At 35.7% G+C, this 15,590-nt stretch overlaps 1 protein-coding gene across 1 annotated transcript; it reads right to left on the bottom strand.

The window, feature by feature from the left end:
* Nucleotides 1-9,288: 9,288 nt before the first annotated feature.
* LOC104455951 (serine carboxypeptidase-like 40) lies at nt 9,289-15,580 on the bottom strand. The gene is made up of 6 exons (XM_039317983.1): nt 15,295-15,580; nt 11,495-11,607; nt 11,128-11,433; nt 10,008-10,268; nt 9,665-9,879; nt 9,289-9,493 (listed from the first exon to the last, which is right to left on the bottom strand). Exons 1-6 carry the CDS (start codon nt 15,578-15,580, stop codon nt 9,289-9,291), a joined length of 1,386 nt encoding a protein of 461 aa, XP_039173917.1.
* Nucleotides 15,581-15,590: the final 10 nt, after the last annotated feature.

The following is a 15,590-nucleotide window of genomic DNA, read 5'->3' as shown; positions in this document are numbered from 1 at the left end:
AATATCTAGATCCTGCCTTTACCCTTCTGTCCCTCTTGAGAATAACCCCTAATATTGGGGTCTTCCTTTAATCCATAGTGATCAATCACATGAAAATGGCTCTTTGTCAATGGAAGAATTCTAGAAAGTTGCTTTGTTGAGAGAACCTAGAATTTCTCCTTGCTTCTTTCACATGGATTCAATCATGCTTCTTGCCACGAGTGAGTAGAAGGTTGTGTTAGAAATTTTGCGGAAAACCATAATCTTGATAATTGGGATCAATTACGGAAACGTGTAAATTTTGTATTAACGTTCAGCCATTGATGATATCAAGAACAGATACACGGAGCTTGAACGATCATGAATAGGCACTTATAGTCAATTGCTCTCTCAACGTTGATGGTGTGTTCTCCGATTATCAGATAAACAGAATAATGGGAATAATGAGAGACTTTGGCTTAGATAACCTATTTATATGCTAATACAAATTCTAATAGATATAGTCTTCCATCAAGACTAGTCCTAATAGATATGGACAATCTCCATAATTATTAACAACTAGATTTGGATAATAAATCCTTAATGAAATCTAATGTAGGCAATTTAAACTAAACGTGGGATCATATTAAATAAAATTATAATATTATCTCACTTGATCCCAACATTTCATTGAACGAAATATTTAACCAAATCCACAAAACTTCATGTTGAAAATAAAACACATGAATCATGGTGATAAGTCCTCTTAGAACGAGTATTATATTTTATGTATCACAATGTACATAATCAATCCATATGTGAAAACATAACATAATAAATAAACCTTATGTTAATTCTAGGTCAAATATGATTGTTTTTCTCAAGATAACTGAATGTATACAACTATATTGAGAAAAACATCGCAAACAAATAAAAGTTTCACAAATCTTCCATATAAATGAAAATTTACATAGTTTGACCAATGCTCATACTAACTACATCATCCTTATAACTCATTAGTGACATGATTGTAGTTAAAGGGTCAACTATCATCAATTCAGTGCTTACGTATTCATCCCGAATCTTTCTAAGACCTTATTAATATAGGTTACTTGAAATGGTTCTAATATATCTCAAGGTCTAGCCCTATGGATCTTAATGCCAATGACATAAGATCTCTCGCATATATCATTCATATCAAAACTCTTAGAAATGAATTATTTCACCTCATGTGGTAATCCCTTATCATTTATTACAAGTAAAATGCCATCCACATATAAGACAAGAAAACAAATATTTCTCTCACTAACCTTCTAGTATATATATTGATCCATGACATTTTCTACAAAATTGAAAGAAAAGATGGCCTCATGAAATCTCAAGTATCATTGGTGGGATACTTGTTTCAAGCCATACAGAGATTTCTTAAACTTGCACACTAGATGCTCATCAGTATTAGAGAAGAATCATCTTTGTTGTTTTATGTAAACCATGTCTTCTAGTTTTCCATTGAAGAACGTCATTTTCACATTCATTAGATGTAACTCCATATCAAAATGAGCAACAAATGCTAAAATGATACGAAAAGAATCTTTTTTAGATACAAGAGAAAATGTCTCCGTGTAATTGATTCCCTCATTTTGGGTGAATCCCTTGACAAAGAGTCTGGTTTTTTATCTCTCAATGTTGCCCAATGAATCTTTCTTAATTTTAAAGACTCATTTACAACCAATAACCCTCGCCCCATTGGGCAACTCTATTAAATCCAAGATTTCATTAGATGTCATAGAACTCATCTCTTCTTTCATGGCATTGTACCATAAATTGAATTTATCACAACTCATGACTTGTGAAAACTTTTTAGGATCATTTTTAACTCCAAAATTATAGTCAGATTATAGTAGATACAGAATGTAATCACTAAGAATTGCTGATTTCTTCACTCTAGTAAACCTTCTTAATATTGCATCAACATTCTGCTAATGAGTTTGTTGCTCAATTAGCTACTCAATAGTTTCTCGTAATTGCTTAGTAGTTGGATCTACCAAATCAATATCAGCAGGTTGTGGAATTTCAATGATTGGTTGTTCGATGACTGATTGAACTGAAGGGGCATTGTAAACAACAAACAATCCAATACGTAAAGTAGAATGTTTAGTATATGAATAATCTTCTTCAGAAAAAAAAAAAAAAAAAAAAAAAAAAAAAAAAAGTCCCTAAATTGACTTTCCCACTAATCAGATCGTTCTCAAGAAACTTAGCATTTCTCGATTTCACAAACCTAGTGGTGTGACATGGATAATAAAACCTATATCCCTTGGGCTTTTTAGCATATCCAATGAAATACCCACTTATAGTATTTAGGTCTTAACTTTTTTTCCTATGGATTGTAGACTTTTACTTCAAATGGGCGTCATATATGTTGCAAACTTGGTTTCCAACCTTTGAATAACTCAAAATGCTTCTTAGGGACGGTCTTGGTCAGAACTTGATTTAGTATGCACATTGTCGTTTTAAGAGCCTCAGTCTACCAAAATTTAGGAATTTTAAAGCTACTAAGTATACTATGTACCATGTCCAATAAAGTTCGGTTTCTTCTTTCTATTACACCATTCTCGTCCGGAGAACCAAGCATAGTGTGTTAGGCAAAAATCCCATGCTATTAAAGATTTTTCGCAAATGGACAAGATGTTTGTCCTTCTTCAACGTATCTATCATAATATTCTCCACATCTATTTGATTTCATGATCTTAATTTGTTTACCGCATTATTTCTCAACTTCAGTTTTAAATACATGAATTGTGAATATCTTCCATGAAAGAGATGAAGTATCTCTAATCATTTGAATCAATATTTGGATTGTAAATATCTGTATGTATGATTCATAATATTTACGTACTCCTCTTGGTACCTTTCTTTGATTTGTTGGTGTGCTTTCCCTTTATGCAGTCTACACAAATATCTTAATCAGTAAAATCTAGAATACTAAGCATTCCATCATTTACTAATCATCTAATTCTATCTATGAAAATATGTCATAATCTCCGATACCACAATATAGAGGAATCAATATTCATAATACATCGTTTTATACTAGTATTATTATAAACGTGCATTATATTATAGATGACATTGTGTTGAAAATTAATTCGAAATAGACTTTCAGACAAAATATCACTCCCAACAATTTCATATTTATACAATAAATTGAATGTTGAACTTGAAAATTTAAAGGAGTATCCCAATGGTACAAGTCTTGAAACTAAAATTAAATTCCTAGAGAAATTAGGAATATAAAAGGTTCTTTCTAAATTCAAAACAAAACCACTATTGAGAACAATATATCCGTTCCAATAGTTTCTACACGTGAATATATCTTGTTTCCTAAATAAATGCTTTGTTCACTTCCTATTGATTTCTGCCAATTCTAAAAACTCTACAAGGAATTTGAAATGTTGATTATATAACCAAATCAATCTATCAAGCATTGTGCTTCACATCAATCACATTAGATTCATAATACATACATGAGAGTTAATTACCTTTCTTTTTTAGTCAGGCCTTAAATTTGGCGTAATCATTTTTCACGTGCCCTTTTTTTTTTAAAAAAAGCACTTGGATTCTTTCTTAGTGCCAACTTGGGGAGGTATTTTACATTTTTCTCTTTTGCATGCCTTGTCCTTTATACTTATCATGTATTTCCGTATGAGCACTTTCTCCCATTTTCCATGAGCAACCTCCCTTCCTTTTGAACATATATAGTCATAAGTTCATTAATTAACCATTTAACATTATATGTGTTGTAAGAGATCTTGAAATGGACATACTCTTGTGGGTGAGTGTTTAGGATCTAGTATACAATAAATAATTATGATATCCCAACCTCAATATTTTTCATCTGAGCTACAATATCCCTCAATTTCATGATGGGCTCAAGTAAGTTTCAATGATGAGAACTTCATAATTAGGGTCATGGCATGCATTTTCTCTAAAGATTTAAATTCCGCATCAATAGGCTCAAGCAATCCTTTAACATTGTTATGCTGAATTATTGAACCATGAATGTTAGCAGAAAGTTTTGTAATGTACATCACACTGAGGCAGTTGGATTGCTCCCATTGTGCATAAAAGTTAACTTCAACCTATCTACTAGCTTCAGTAAGAGTAGGTGGTTCATATGACCGTATAGCATAATCAATATACATGCACTCCAATTAGAGAAGAATTAATTCACTCCATTCTTTATAGTTATCACCATTCAACTCAGGAATAATTATACCAGAACTAATCATAGGTGGTAAAATTGTATTATAATCAAAGGAAACTTATACATCATATATTTGAGGCAAAAAAATTTAAATCATGTTTTGCTGATGTAAAATATGGTATAAAATATGAATCACCTAATATCAAAAACTACCTATGGGCTAAGTTTTCAATTTAAATAGATTCGTAATTACTTCATGATGAAACTATCAAATTATATTCCATTCCTCAATCCCTATGGGTAAATTAAAAAAGATAAAATGATATTTCATCATAATTAATCACATTAATATATTAAAATTTCCTACAAGATAAAATTCATAATATTAAGGTGACCAATCACAATTAATATCTTTGACTATATGTGATCCAAAGACTCTTAATATATATAATTTAATATAATCAAAGATGTTGTAACTAATCTGCAATCAATTAAATATATACGAATCACTGAACATTTAATTCCATGAATAAAACATTCATTAAATTGCATGTAAGGATAAAATAATAAATCAACGAAACAAGGGAAAAACAGTAAATTAAGGCAACCAATGACAAAACCGTAAATGAATCGATCGAGGGAGAATCGTAATTTTAATGGCCATAGGATCGCAAAACAGTAAAATGCAGAGAGAAGACGTAGAGAGGAGCCGGATCAAGCGCATGCGTCTCACACACCAAATCGCTGCACGGGCGCATGGTCGCAAGCGCCTGTGCCAGCCCACAAGCACGTGAGCCTCACGCGCCTGGGGCCTGCATGGGCATGTGGTTGCACGTGCCTGAGGCTTTTTCGCGCAATTTCGCCGTTCTTCACATTGGTCGCGCAACCACTGGGGGTTCGCCCCAGTGGCCACCCTTCCAACATGGAAGGGGGAGGTGAGGGGTTCAAATCCCCACCTCCTCAAGGGGGATGGGGGTAGGGACGCGTAAGTTTCGAAAGTGGGTTGCGACTCCCACGCCCTGCAAGAGGCAGGGCACAAGTCTGCGAGTGAGTGTAGAGTAGGATTAGAGTAGGACTGACCAAAAAAAAAAAAATATTGGTCGCGCGTTCCGTTATCCAAGTCTCCTCTAGTAGCCCACCTTAGACCAAAATAAGGAATGGGTATTGGAGACCCCGCTAGCATGACCATATAGGTCCAGGATTCGGCGAAAAACGGCAAAAAATTGCTTGAAATCAAGCAAAATTCCCCAGAACGGAAAACCTAACCACCAAGACTCCCGCGCCAAATTTTGCCAAAATCACCGGTTTGAATTTTTTTTTTTATTTAATCAAAAGGCCCCATGAAAATCATCAAGGTAGAGATATAAACATTCTCTAATACTAACTATTTGAAATTTTGCAAAAAACCATAATCTTGATAATCGGGATCAATTGCCAAAACGTGTGTAAATTTTGTACTAATCTTCAGCCATCAATGATATCAGAATAGATACGCGGAACTTGAACGATCGTGAACAGACACTTCTAGCCAATTGGCCTCTCAACGTTGATGGTATGCTCTCCAATTATCAGATAATCAGTATAATGAGAATAATTAGATATAGTCTTCCATCAAGACTAATCCTAGTAGATATGGGCAATCTCTATAGTTATCAACAACTAGATTTGGATAATAAATTCTCAATGAAATTTAATGTAGATAATTTTAACTAAATGTGGTATCATATTATGAGAGTCCTGAGACGTCATGCACAGAGGAAGTTGTCTGAGATACTTTACATAAGTCGTCGAGATCGATGTTTGATCGCAACGAAAATCTTCAAGTTGTTATATAAGGACATGGGGACGAGAGGCAACGGTTACTTAGAGATGCTTTCGCAAGGTCCTGGTAATCTGGCACGGCAATTCAGCAACCACTGGGGACAGCTCCTTGCGACAACGAGTCGAAGCAAATATGGCGAGGAGCAGCAGCAGCGACTGTGGACCAATGTCGATGGCAGTGGATTCAAGTGATATTTAGGGATGTGGAGAATGGATCTCTCGAACTGGGAACCACACGGACTGGATCGGACCAAACCAACCAGTGTGGTCCAGTTGCCGGTTCCTAAAAGCGAAACCGGTGTCCAGGCAATCCAATTCCCGATGTCAAGGAGAGCCAAATCGGACAAGACTAATTAAATATACTTTTCTATTTTATTATTTCTTCAAAAAAATTAGTAAAATGTATACTAAACACTATCAACTATCTTGGTCTAGTTCTGAGTAGTGAGAAAAAAAATAATGAGAAAAAAAAAATTAGTGGGAAAAAATGAATGACCGGTTCCTTTAAACTGAACCGGACCAATGGTTCGTTCTGATTCCCGGTCCTAAGATTAATCGGTCTGGTCTTCGATTCCGATTTTTGGGAACCGATCCAGTTCTCGATTTCACCTTGAAAACCGGATTAGATTCAGAAATGATCAATCCTAGTGATATCACGGAGGTTGGCTGGTGATGTGCTTTTCCAGCGCCAGGCGAATTTAGCTGGGAGGTCTGACGATGGCCTCCTCAGAACTATAATGGTGCATCGAAGAATTATATGAGATGGAATCCGCCCCAGGTAATGCAGTGAATGCGTGAATAATTAGGGTGGAGAGAGCGTACGAAATTAATTCCACCGCCTAAAAGAAAGCTACACTTTCCCTGTCCTCCACCGAGAATATAACACCTAGAAATGCTATTGGTTCACGAATTTCGTCAGATTTCTTTCCACGAATTCCGCTCGCAATTGGTTTAATATATTCTTTCAATATGAGATTATATGGCCGAAAAATCTGATGTGGACATCGAGCGTCCTAGGTGGCAAATTTGTGAAAATTAAAACTAGATTGATCATATTTGTTTCAAGTCAAATTAGAAAAACGTCCAAAAAATTCTAAGCCTATTTATGGCGACTAATATAGTCCTAAAATTTTCAAATTAATCAATTTAATCTTCAACATTTGTGACGATTTTCCAATGTACTCATTCCCGCCAATTTTGGTCAAAATTTACTAAAATTGATGATTTTTGCAAAAAATTTCAAAATTTGCCCAATTCTTTTTTTCTCTTCTTTCCTTTTTTTTTTTTTTTTTTTCTATTTCCCTCCACTAGCCATCATTGTGGCGGCCAGGGAAAATTTAAATAAAAAAGACAAAGGAAAGAAAAAGATTAGGGAAAAAAAGAAAAAAACTTTAAAAAAACATTGCAAAAATCATCATCATTAGCAATTACATACCAAAATTTGCCAAAGAACTACATTAATAAACCATTGAAAGTTTTAGGAATAAATTTACTAAATTAAAAAGTTTAGAACTAAATTGACCATCATATAATAAATTTAGAATTTTTTGAATAACTTTTCCAGCTAAACATGAAACAAGCACAAACAATCTAGTTTTAACTTTCACAGATCCATTTACTTGTTACTCTATCAACTCCTGCATCACTTATATCATATACCACTTATAACTTTTACGTAGGTTGTAATTATTTCATTCCGCGATAGCCATATAATTAATTCAAGATTCATTTGCAAGTGCCGATTTGTGTAACTCCGTCCATGGCTAGCAGAAGGAATTCCGTTACCATTGTTTTAAACTCATTTTTACACGTGTTATAATACTGACGGACGAATTACAAAGAGAACTACATTGAAACATTTGCCTTTTTACGGTGAGACTCGGGGTGAGCTCCAAAGATTATGGATATTTTTTTATTATTATTATTATTAATTAGGCCAGTCGTTAAAATACAAAAGCAAAATGGAACACTTTCCACTTTCTACTGGAGCACAATCGTCGCCCTATAGAACAAACAAGTTCGAAACTCTTTCTTTGCTTTTCCCTCTTTGCCAATTTTCTCTGCTTTCACATTCCTCTCCTCATCAAATTCTCTAATAAAAGAGGAACAATGAAGTTATTACATGCACTTGTAGGGTCTATCTTGATGGGAGCAGAGAGCCAGCAAGGAAGGAAGAGATAAGAGGGAAACATGAAATTTTGGTTTAGGGGTTGAGGTGGATCATAATTTTCTTATGAGATAAATGAAAATGCTAGATAGCCAAAATTTTGGTGGCAAAAATAGAGTCAAATAGGAAAAATTGTCCAAAAAGTCCTCAACCTATTACACTTTTATTAATTCAATCCTAAACATTTCAATTTTGCCAATTCAATCATAAACATTTTCACTTCTTACCAATTAAGTCTATCTCACCAATTTTGGCCAGGATTTACTAATGTGGATGACCAGTATTAACATGGCACATTTTTAATAATATTTTAATGATAATTTAATAATTTGTTTGTATTTTTATGGTTTTTTTCTTTGGGGGGGAGGGGGTTTGGAGTTTGGTTAGTGAGGGTGGCAAGCCGACTCGCGACTAACCCTTGCCAACCCTAGGCGAGGGCTCGCGCACCCTCACTTTGGCTAGCGAGGGCGTTGCGCCCCTTGCCTAGGGCTGGCTAGGGGCTCGATGCCCTCATCTATGGCCGGCAAGAGTCGACCGACAACCCTGGCCGACCCTAGTTTTAAAAAAAAAAAAAAGTAAAGGAAAAGAGAAAAAAACCATTAAAAAAATCAACGTATTATTAAAGAATGTGCCATATCAGCACTGGGCACCAACGTTAATAATTTCCGGTCAAAATTCGTAGGATGAATTCAATTGCGAAGAAGTGAAAAGGCTTAGAACTGAATTGATAAAAAGTGAAAAGATTTAGGATTGAAATGGCAAAATTTAAAATTTTAAAATTGAATTGGTAAAAATGTAAAAGGTTTAAACTTTTTGAATAATTTTCCCAAGTCAAATAAATTTCACTTGATATAATTATCTAAAAAGTCATAAATTTATTGTACAGCGATTAAATCGCTGCTAAAATTTTCAGGTTAGCCAATTTAATAACTGAAGTATTACATGCACTTGAAGGGTCTATTTGAATGGGAGTCGAGAGCCAGCAAGGAAGTGAGAGATAAGAGAGAGAGCTCTCTTGGGCTGATAGCTCGGTACTTGATGCCCCGCTCCTCGCACCGTCGCGAACGTCAACTCTCCCTCGTACACTTGCACGTACCCTCCGACCTAAATACGTTAAAGACGGTGCAGATTACTTTCAGTTCAGCAAATCAAGCCAATTGATCCCTCTACGAGGATAATCAAGGGTACGCAACTTAAAGGGGTCGATGTCGTGAAAACAAACAAGCCGCCTCACCTCACCCCCGAGGAACCAAGGACTCCATGGACTCTTCGTTCGGAGGCTCATCTTGCTAAGAGACCTCTGGGTCGATGTCACTGGCACTACCGCATCCGTATCCCCGCTACATTTTCAATTATTCGTTAGTCATACCACACTAAAATCACCCACAAAGGATTGCCAAAAGTCATCAATGACCCGACCGTAATTGGTTCTACATGATTTTATTATCGTCGCCGATCTTTTACTTCTAACATGGACGGTGCACGACTAGAACATTCCTTTTCTTAGTTACCTGTACACCCAAAGACGGAGTCCAGTGGACATGACTTCTTGGAGGAGAGGGATGATGGTGGAAGGGCTATCTCTCCAATTTTTTTGTATATCATCGTTGCACGATTGCCATTCGTGATGGAGCTTCGCAACGTTGGCATGAAGTGCCTCTTGCACATCTTCTCTGTTCAGGTAAGCATGCACGTAGTGGCCTCCACACGGGTCAAAGTTCATGATCTGCGAAAACAAAGCACAACCCGAGAATCTGTGACCATTGCACATTTGAGTTGAGGTTTTGCATATTACCGTTCAAAATGCATAAGTTAGAGTGGGAAAAACAATTAAGGAAATAAATTTGAGCTCACGTTGGTCTTCTTGGGATGAGAAGTCAAGTTGGAAGAGAAGCACAGAGGGGCGTAGATGTTGTAATTGTCTATAGGAGAAACATCGTCATCCGCTTTAATTAGAGCCGAAGTGCATTGGCTTGCTAGATCGGTGCCTGTTGGTGCAAAGTTGCAATACTTTTGAATTGCATACCACGTTTCATCGGATATCAATGCATGTGTAGCATAGTACTCATACATTCCTTTATTATCCGTCTCGTCGTTGATTACCGCATTTCCAATCTGCATGTGTCCATATATACCCTCAGTTATATTTCTCATCTATCTATGTCTATTGATTTAATAGATATTATGCGCCGTGAGGAATGGACTTAACGCACTAGATTGGTGCTAATCAATAATGGTTGGATAATAACAAGAGAATCGCCTACTTATGTTACAATCATCAAATCGAAATTTGAACCCCAAGAAGGAAGACCAAAAGCATCACATCTATTATGTTTACGACTCGATTAGTTACATTACAATACCTGCTGCAGCAATAATAATGCAGCATCCACATTATTTATTTATCAAGAGATGCAGCACCTGTACCAAATAACAAGAGAATCGCCTACTTATGTTACAATCATCAAATCGAAATTTGACCCCCAAGAAGGAAGACCAAAAGCATCACATCTATTATGTTTACGACGCGATTAGTTACATTACAATACCTGCTGCAGCAATAATAATGCAGCATCCACATTATTTATTTATCAAGAGATGCAGCACCTTTACCAAATATTCCAATGTGAACTTGACTATGATGATCACGTGCTTGGTTGTCAGTTGAATCCCATTATAGCAAATGGAGAAATCGAGCAACAGCTAGTAACTCAAATCATGAAAACAACAACCAAAAACACCTGTTCTGCCCGTTATGACAGATAAAAAGATTATTCTACATGTCGAAGAGGTTCAACATGGAAAGTAACTTTATAGCCAAGACGTGCATGATGACTTCTAGCTTTTAATCATTCATTAGAACGCAAAGGCCAACAAAAACACACGCATGCTTAAAGCATTTGTTGTACTTAAACACGCACGGTTTAAAATTTCAATATAGATAAAGACTATGCAATTCGTGGAGACAACTTACTATGATCCCTTTGAGGTTGATGAGGGTCTTGTTTGCCCTCTTGTTGTTGTATAGGATGTTGTGAGCGAGTTGAGGTACGTAATGGCCCGCGTAGCTCTCGCCTGCAATGTAAAAATCCCGGTTCTTGTACTCGGGAAACCTCTCCAGCCAATTTAGCAAGAATACGTAATTGTCCGTGGCCGTTTTGCTGTCTCCACTCGCACTATAGTCCGACGTCTTGTTGGAATAAGAAAAACCGACACCAGCCGGAGACTCTAGGAACAACACATTCGCAGCTGCCCTCGTAAAACAAATAATCGATCCGCCCTATCAGCGAAGAGAAAAGGTCAAATACATTTGAGAACACTACACTGTGTTTTTTAAATACTTTACCAATATTCCATGCAAATTTATTTCTGTAAAGAGTCTTCCCGTCACTGTGGACTCGGAACGGTCCGAGTTCCTGCATTGCTCCATAGTTGAGGGAGGAGCAACCGGGACCTGAAAAATCAGCATAACAAGCTAACTTTTGCTCACTCAAACGAGCTAGAAGATTATCTTAGTAGGGCTTGGCTAGCATAACAATATTTGAGGTATTGTGAGAATAATAATCTATTATGAGTCATAAATACTTGAAAAAGTGAATCCTACAATAATTTATAATTATTTGTGATTTGAGTTTTTGTGGTCCTAAATAGAATGTTATTTTCACAGTACGTTAAAGACTATCACGCAATCATCTTTCATCTAAATATTATTTACAATGTAATGATGTAGAAAGATAACCCAAAGAATGATATAGATGGCTCATATGTGCTCGTGTATGTGCCATAGAAAATTAAGAGGAGGACGGTGGTATATTTGTTGGACCAATTCAATTCTGCAATGTTCTCTATCGCTAATAATCCATTCACATGTTGGAATTGATAGGATGATTAATAGTGTGTTTATTTCATGGAAAACTTCATGATAAAACAAAATATTTTATGGAAATTCATTTTTCAAGAAAGTGGAAATTTTTCCTTTGTTTGGTGATATTTGATTGATTTTGGAAAATGATTTTAAACTCATGACAACAAAAAAAAAAAAAAAAAAATCAAACTTTTAAATAAATTTTTCTTTTCTTTTTTCTTTCCCTCTATTGATTGCCAGCCTCTACCATGGCTAGCGAGGGGTGGCAAATGGGTGGGTTGAGTCAACAATGGGTCGACCCATATTTGACCTATTTAACCCGTTTTGATCTATATTCTTGTAGTGTAAATCTAATAACCCATACCTGATCCGACTCGTACCTGACTCATACCCAACTTGACCCGTATTGCTAAACCTATTAATATTCTAGGGAAACTCACTTCTACTATATGCTAATTAGATTAAAATTTCAAATTAAATTAAAAATGGTAAATAAAATTTAAAAAAAAAAAAAAAAATTTTAAAAAAAGTAAATAAATTGAAATATTTATAAAAAAAAATTAGACTATGCACATGCTTCTCTTATTTGAAGTGAACAAACCATTGAATAACTAAAAACTGTAATATGAAAATTTTTTAACTAAACCTAAAAAAGCTCATTTTTATGACTTTTTATTTTAAAAAAAAAAAGTATTGTTAAAACATTTTTATGCAATATAAATTTTTTAACAATTTTTATGCAATACAAATTTGATTGAAATTTTTATTATTCTTTCTAAATATTTTTTTTTAAAAAGCAAATCTTTAATTTTTTTAAATATAATTTTTAATTATTTTTTATTTTTTAAAATATATTTTTTTTTTTTTTATTTTTAAAATATAATTTTTATTTTTTTATTTTTAATAATTATTTTTTCTTTTTCTCTTTTCTTTTTTCTTCTTCTTCAGCCGGCAATCGGCCATAAGCGAGATTGAGCTCGCTGGCATCAAGCAAGGCTCAATCTCACCAACTGCAAGGCCAAGGCCTTGCCGACGCCAACGAGCTCGAGTCTCGCGCATTTGGCCAGGCCAAGCCTCGCTAGATCTAGCGAAACTCGAGCTTGCCGGCGTCGAGTGGGGCTCGATCTTGCCCGACGCAGGTGAGCTCGAGTCTCGTAGATCCGACGAGGCTCGAGCCTCGCCGGTCATCGGCGACCGCCGGCAAGCTCAAGCCTCACATGGCCGTTGTCGGCCAACGGCAGACCGTCGCCCGTCGAAAGGAAGAAAAAAAATTGAAATATAAAAAATAATTATAATTTTGATTTTTTATTTAAAAAACATTTTTATAAAGTTAAAAAAGGCTATGGGTTTAAACTTTAAAGTGGGTTTCCTTTCTTAATAAAATAACCCATTTAGACCCTTTTTTTTTTTACTTTCTCAGACCTATTTTTAACCCATATTTAACTTTCATTTGACCCATATATAACCCATTTTGCTAGCTTTAGCCTAGCGACAGATCAAAGAAGAATAAGGAAAATGAAAAGAAAAGAAAAATATTTAAATATTTACGATGATCAACTCCTAAAAAATGTTTCCACCTCTTTAGATTTAAGAATTCACTTTCTTAAATTTATAAAATGAATGTTTTCGTTGATCGGAAAGTGTTTTCAATTGATTAGTCATTTTTCACAAACCAAACAAGTGAAAATTCGGAAAAACAATTCTCAGAAGACACTTTCCCCAAAACAAACGCATTCTAAGTTTTAATTCAGCCTAGTATGACGTGCTAACTACTATGCAATTATATATATTGACTGTAAGAACCGTGATAAATTCCTAAGCGAAGAAAATAATACACTTGCATTATAGTTAAAGCAAAATTGGGAAAACTAAAGCACTTGCCTCCGTTAAGCCATAAAAGAAGCGGTATTGAGTCCTTATTTTGCCCCGCTTCGGCAAAATAATAATAAAATGCTCGACTAGCCGATTCATCGACGGTGACATAACCACCATAGTGATCGAATTTGACTGGCGGTTGTCCAGGCAACCTTTTGATCCTATCTTTTTCCTTTAGTCCTTCTTGACGATAAATTCTAGAATTGAAATTTTCATCGTGGTTGCTCACCTGAAAAGGGCTCATGTCGATCCTAGAATTATCGTACTTTGCTTTGTATAGAGAATCGAGAGCGTCTCCTTGCTTCTTTCCGAGGATATGAACAAGCGACGACAAGACACATAAAGAGAAAAGAAGAATAAAGGAGTGTCCTTTTGGGTTTCTTTCCATTCTCTCTGTTCTCAGCTTCTTCCTCTTTGAGCCACTAGAGAGAGAGAGAGAGAGAGTTTAATGACGGTTGTTCTAATGTGTAGAATTGGATTCGAATTAGGTGCATATATAGTCGGAAGAAAGAGAAGATGGCAATTGGTGATTGAAGGGGAAAGTCTTCACAAGTTTGAGGATGCTTCATTAGATCTTGGTAATGATATCCATTGAATTAATATTTTTCTAGTTTTCGGAATCATGTTGTGCCAGGTGACTCCAATACAGCCAGTGTTTGCTCATATGGAAAAGCATGCCGCTTATTATAAAAGCACTTTCATTTTATTGAATTGAATCGAATATCATATATGATTTGTTACTATATATGGATATCGTGGCTTCTATAATTAGTATGAGGTAAATATTTTACCATGTTGGCATGATATCATTCATCAGCTTACTTTTGCTACATTTGTTTCCTTTGATAAATTTCATATATTATCAAATAACTTTTTTATTTTCATTTTCATTACTTTTCACCTCTTAATAATCATTATTTAAAACTTCATTGATCTTGCACCAATGTTCATTTATCTTTCTCACCAATGCCTTAAGTATACTACTTAATATATGAAATTCAATGGCGTACTTTTTTTTTGTGGCTAGCTAAAGTTTTATCTAAATTTGTACTAGTTAGGTTTGGTTTGCTAACTCTTGTTTTAAGTTGCTTACCAATGATAATTATGCTTTTTGTTTTTCACTTTGCAACTTTTCTATCGAGTTGTCACTTTTTTTCAAGGTCAAGCCCAAATTTGGAGAAGCTAATGGCTCAAACCAGGTCATGACGATACAATCAATCCATAAGACAAGTTAGGGATTGCCTAAAAGGCTCGTCAATAATGAGAGTCATAACAATATAATTACCCACAAAGCCCGTCAATGGAATACCTAATGAGCTCGTTAATTATGAGTTTTCAATTGGCGGAGTTTAAGCAAAGTAGACACATGCGTGATCGAAGTACACAAAAATGCAGTCTTACCTTTGATAAGATCGCAATTCAAACACGGAGGATGGGGGATACAGACGACAACAGTAGGCTTAGAAGGGGCCAGCTGAGCAGGGTAGAGGAGCATCGGTAGATGCCGACCGGCTGAGCTCGGCTGAGCACAATAGAGGAGCACCGGTAGATGAAATCGATCGTGGTTGTAGGGACCGCCAGTGAATCTCTTCAAAAGTGAGGGAGCGCCGGTCGCCAAAGAGATCTCTGGACGTGGGGAAGGAGAACTGCCAGGGGGAGAATACCGAGAGCGAGAAAGGGAGGACATGCGACTGCGG

The sequence above is a fragment of the Eucalyptus grandis genome, chromosome 7 (genome assembly GCF_016545825.1).
Source record: "Eucalyptus grandis isolate ANBG69807.140 chromosome 7, ASM1654582v1, whole genome shotgun sequence".
Classification (NCBI taxonomy): Eukaryota; Viridiplantae; Streptophyta; class Magnoliopsida; order Myrtales; family Myrtaceae; genus Eucalyptus; species Eucalyptus grandis.
This window is presented reverse-complemented; position numbering and strand designations above follow the sequence as displayed.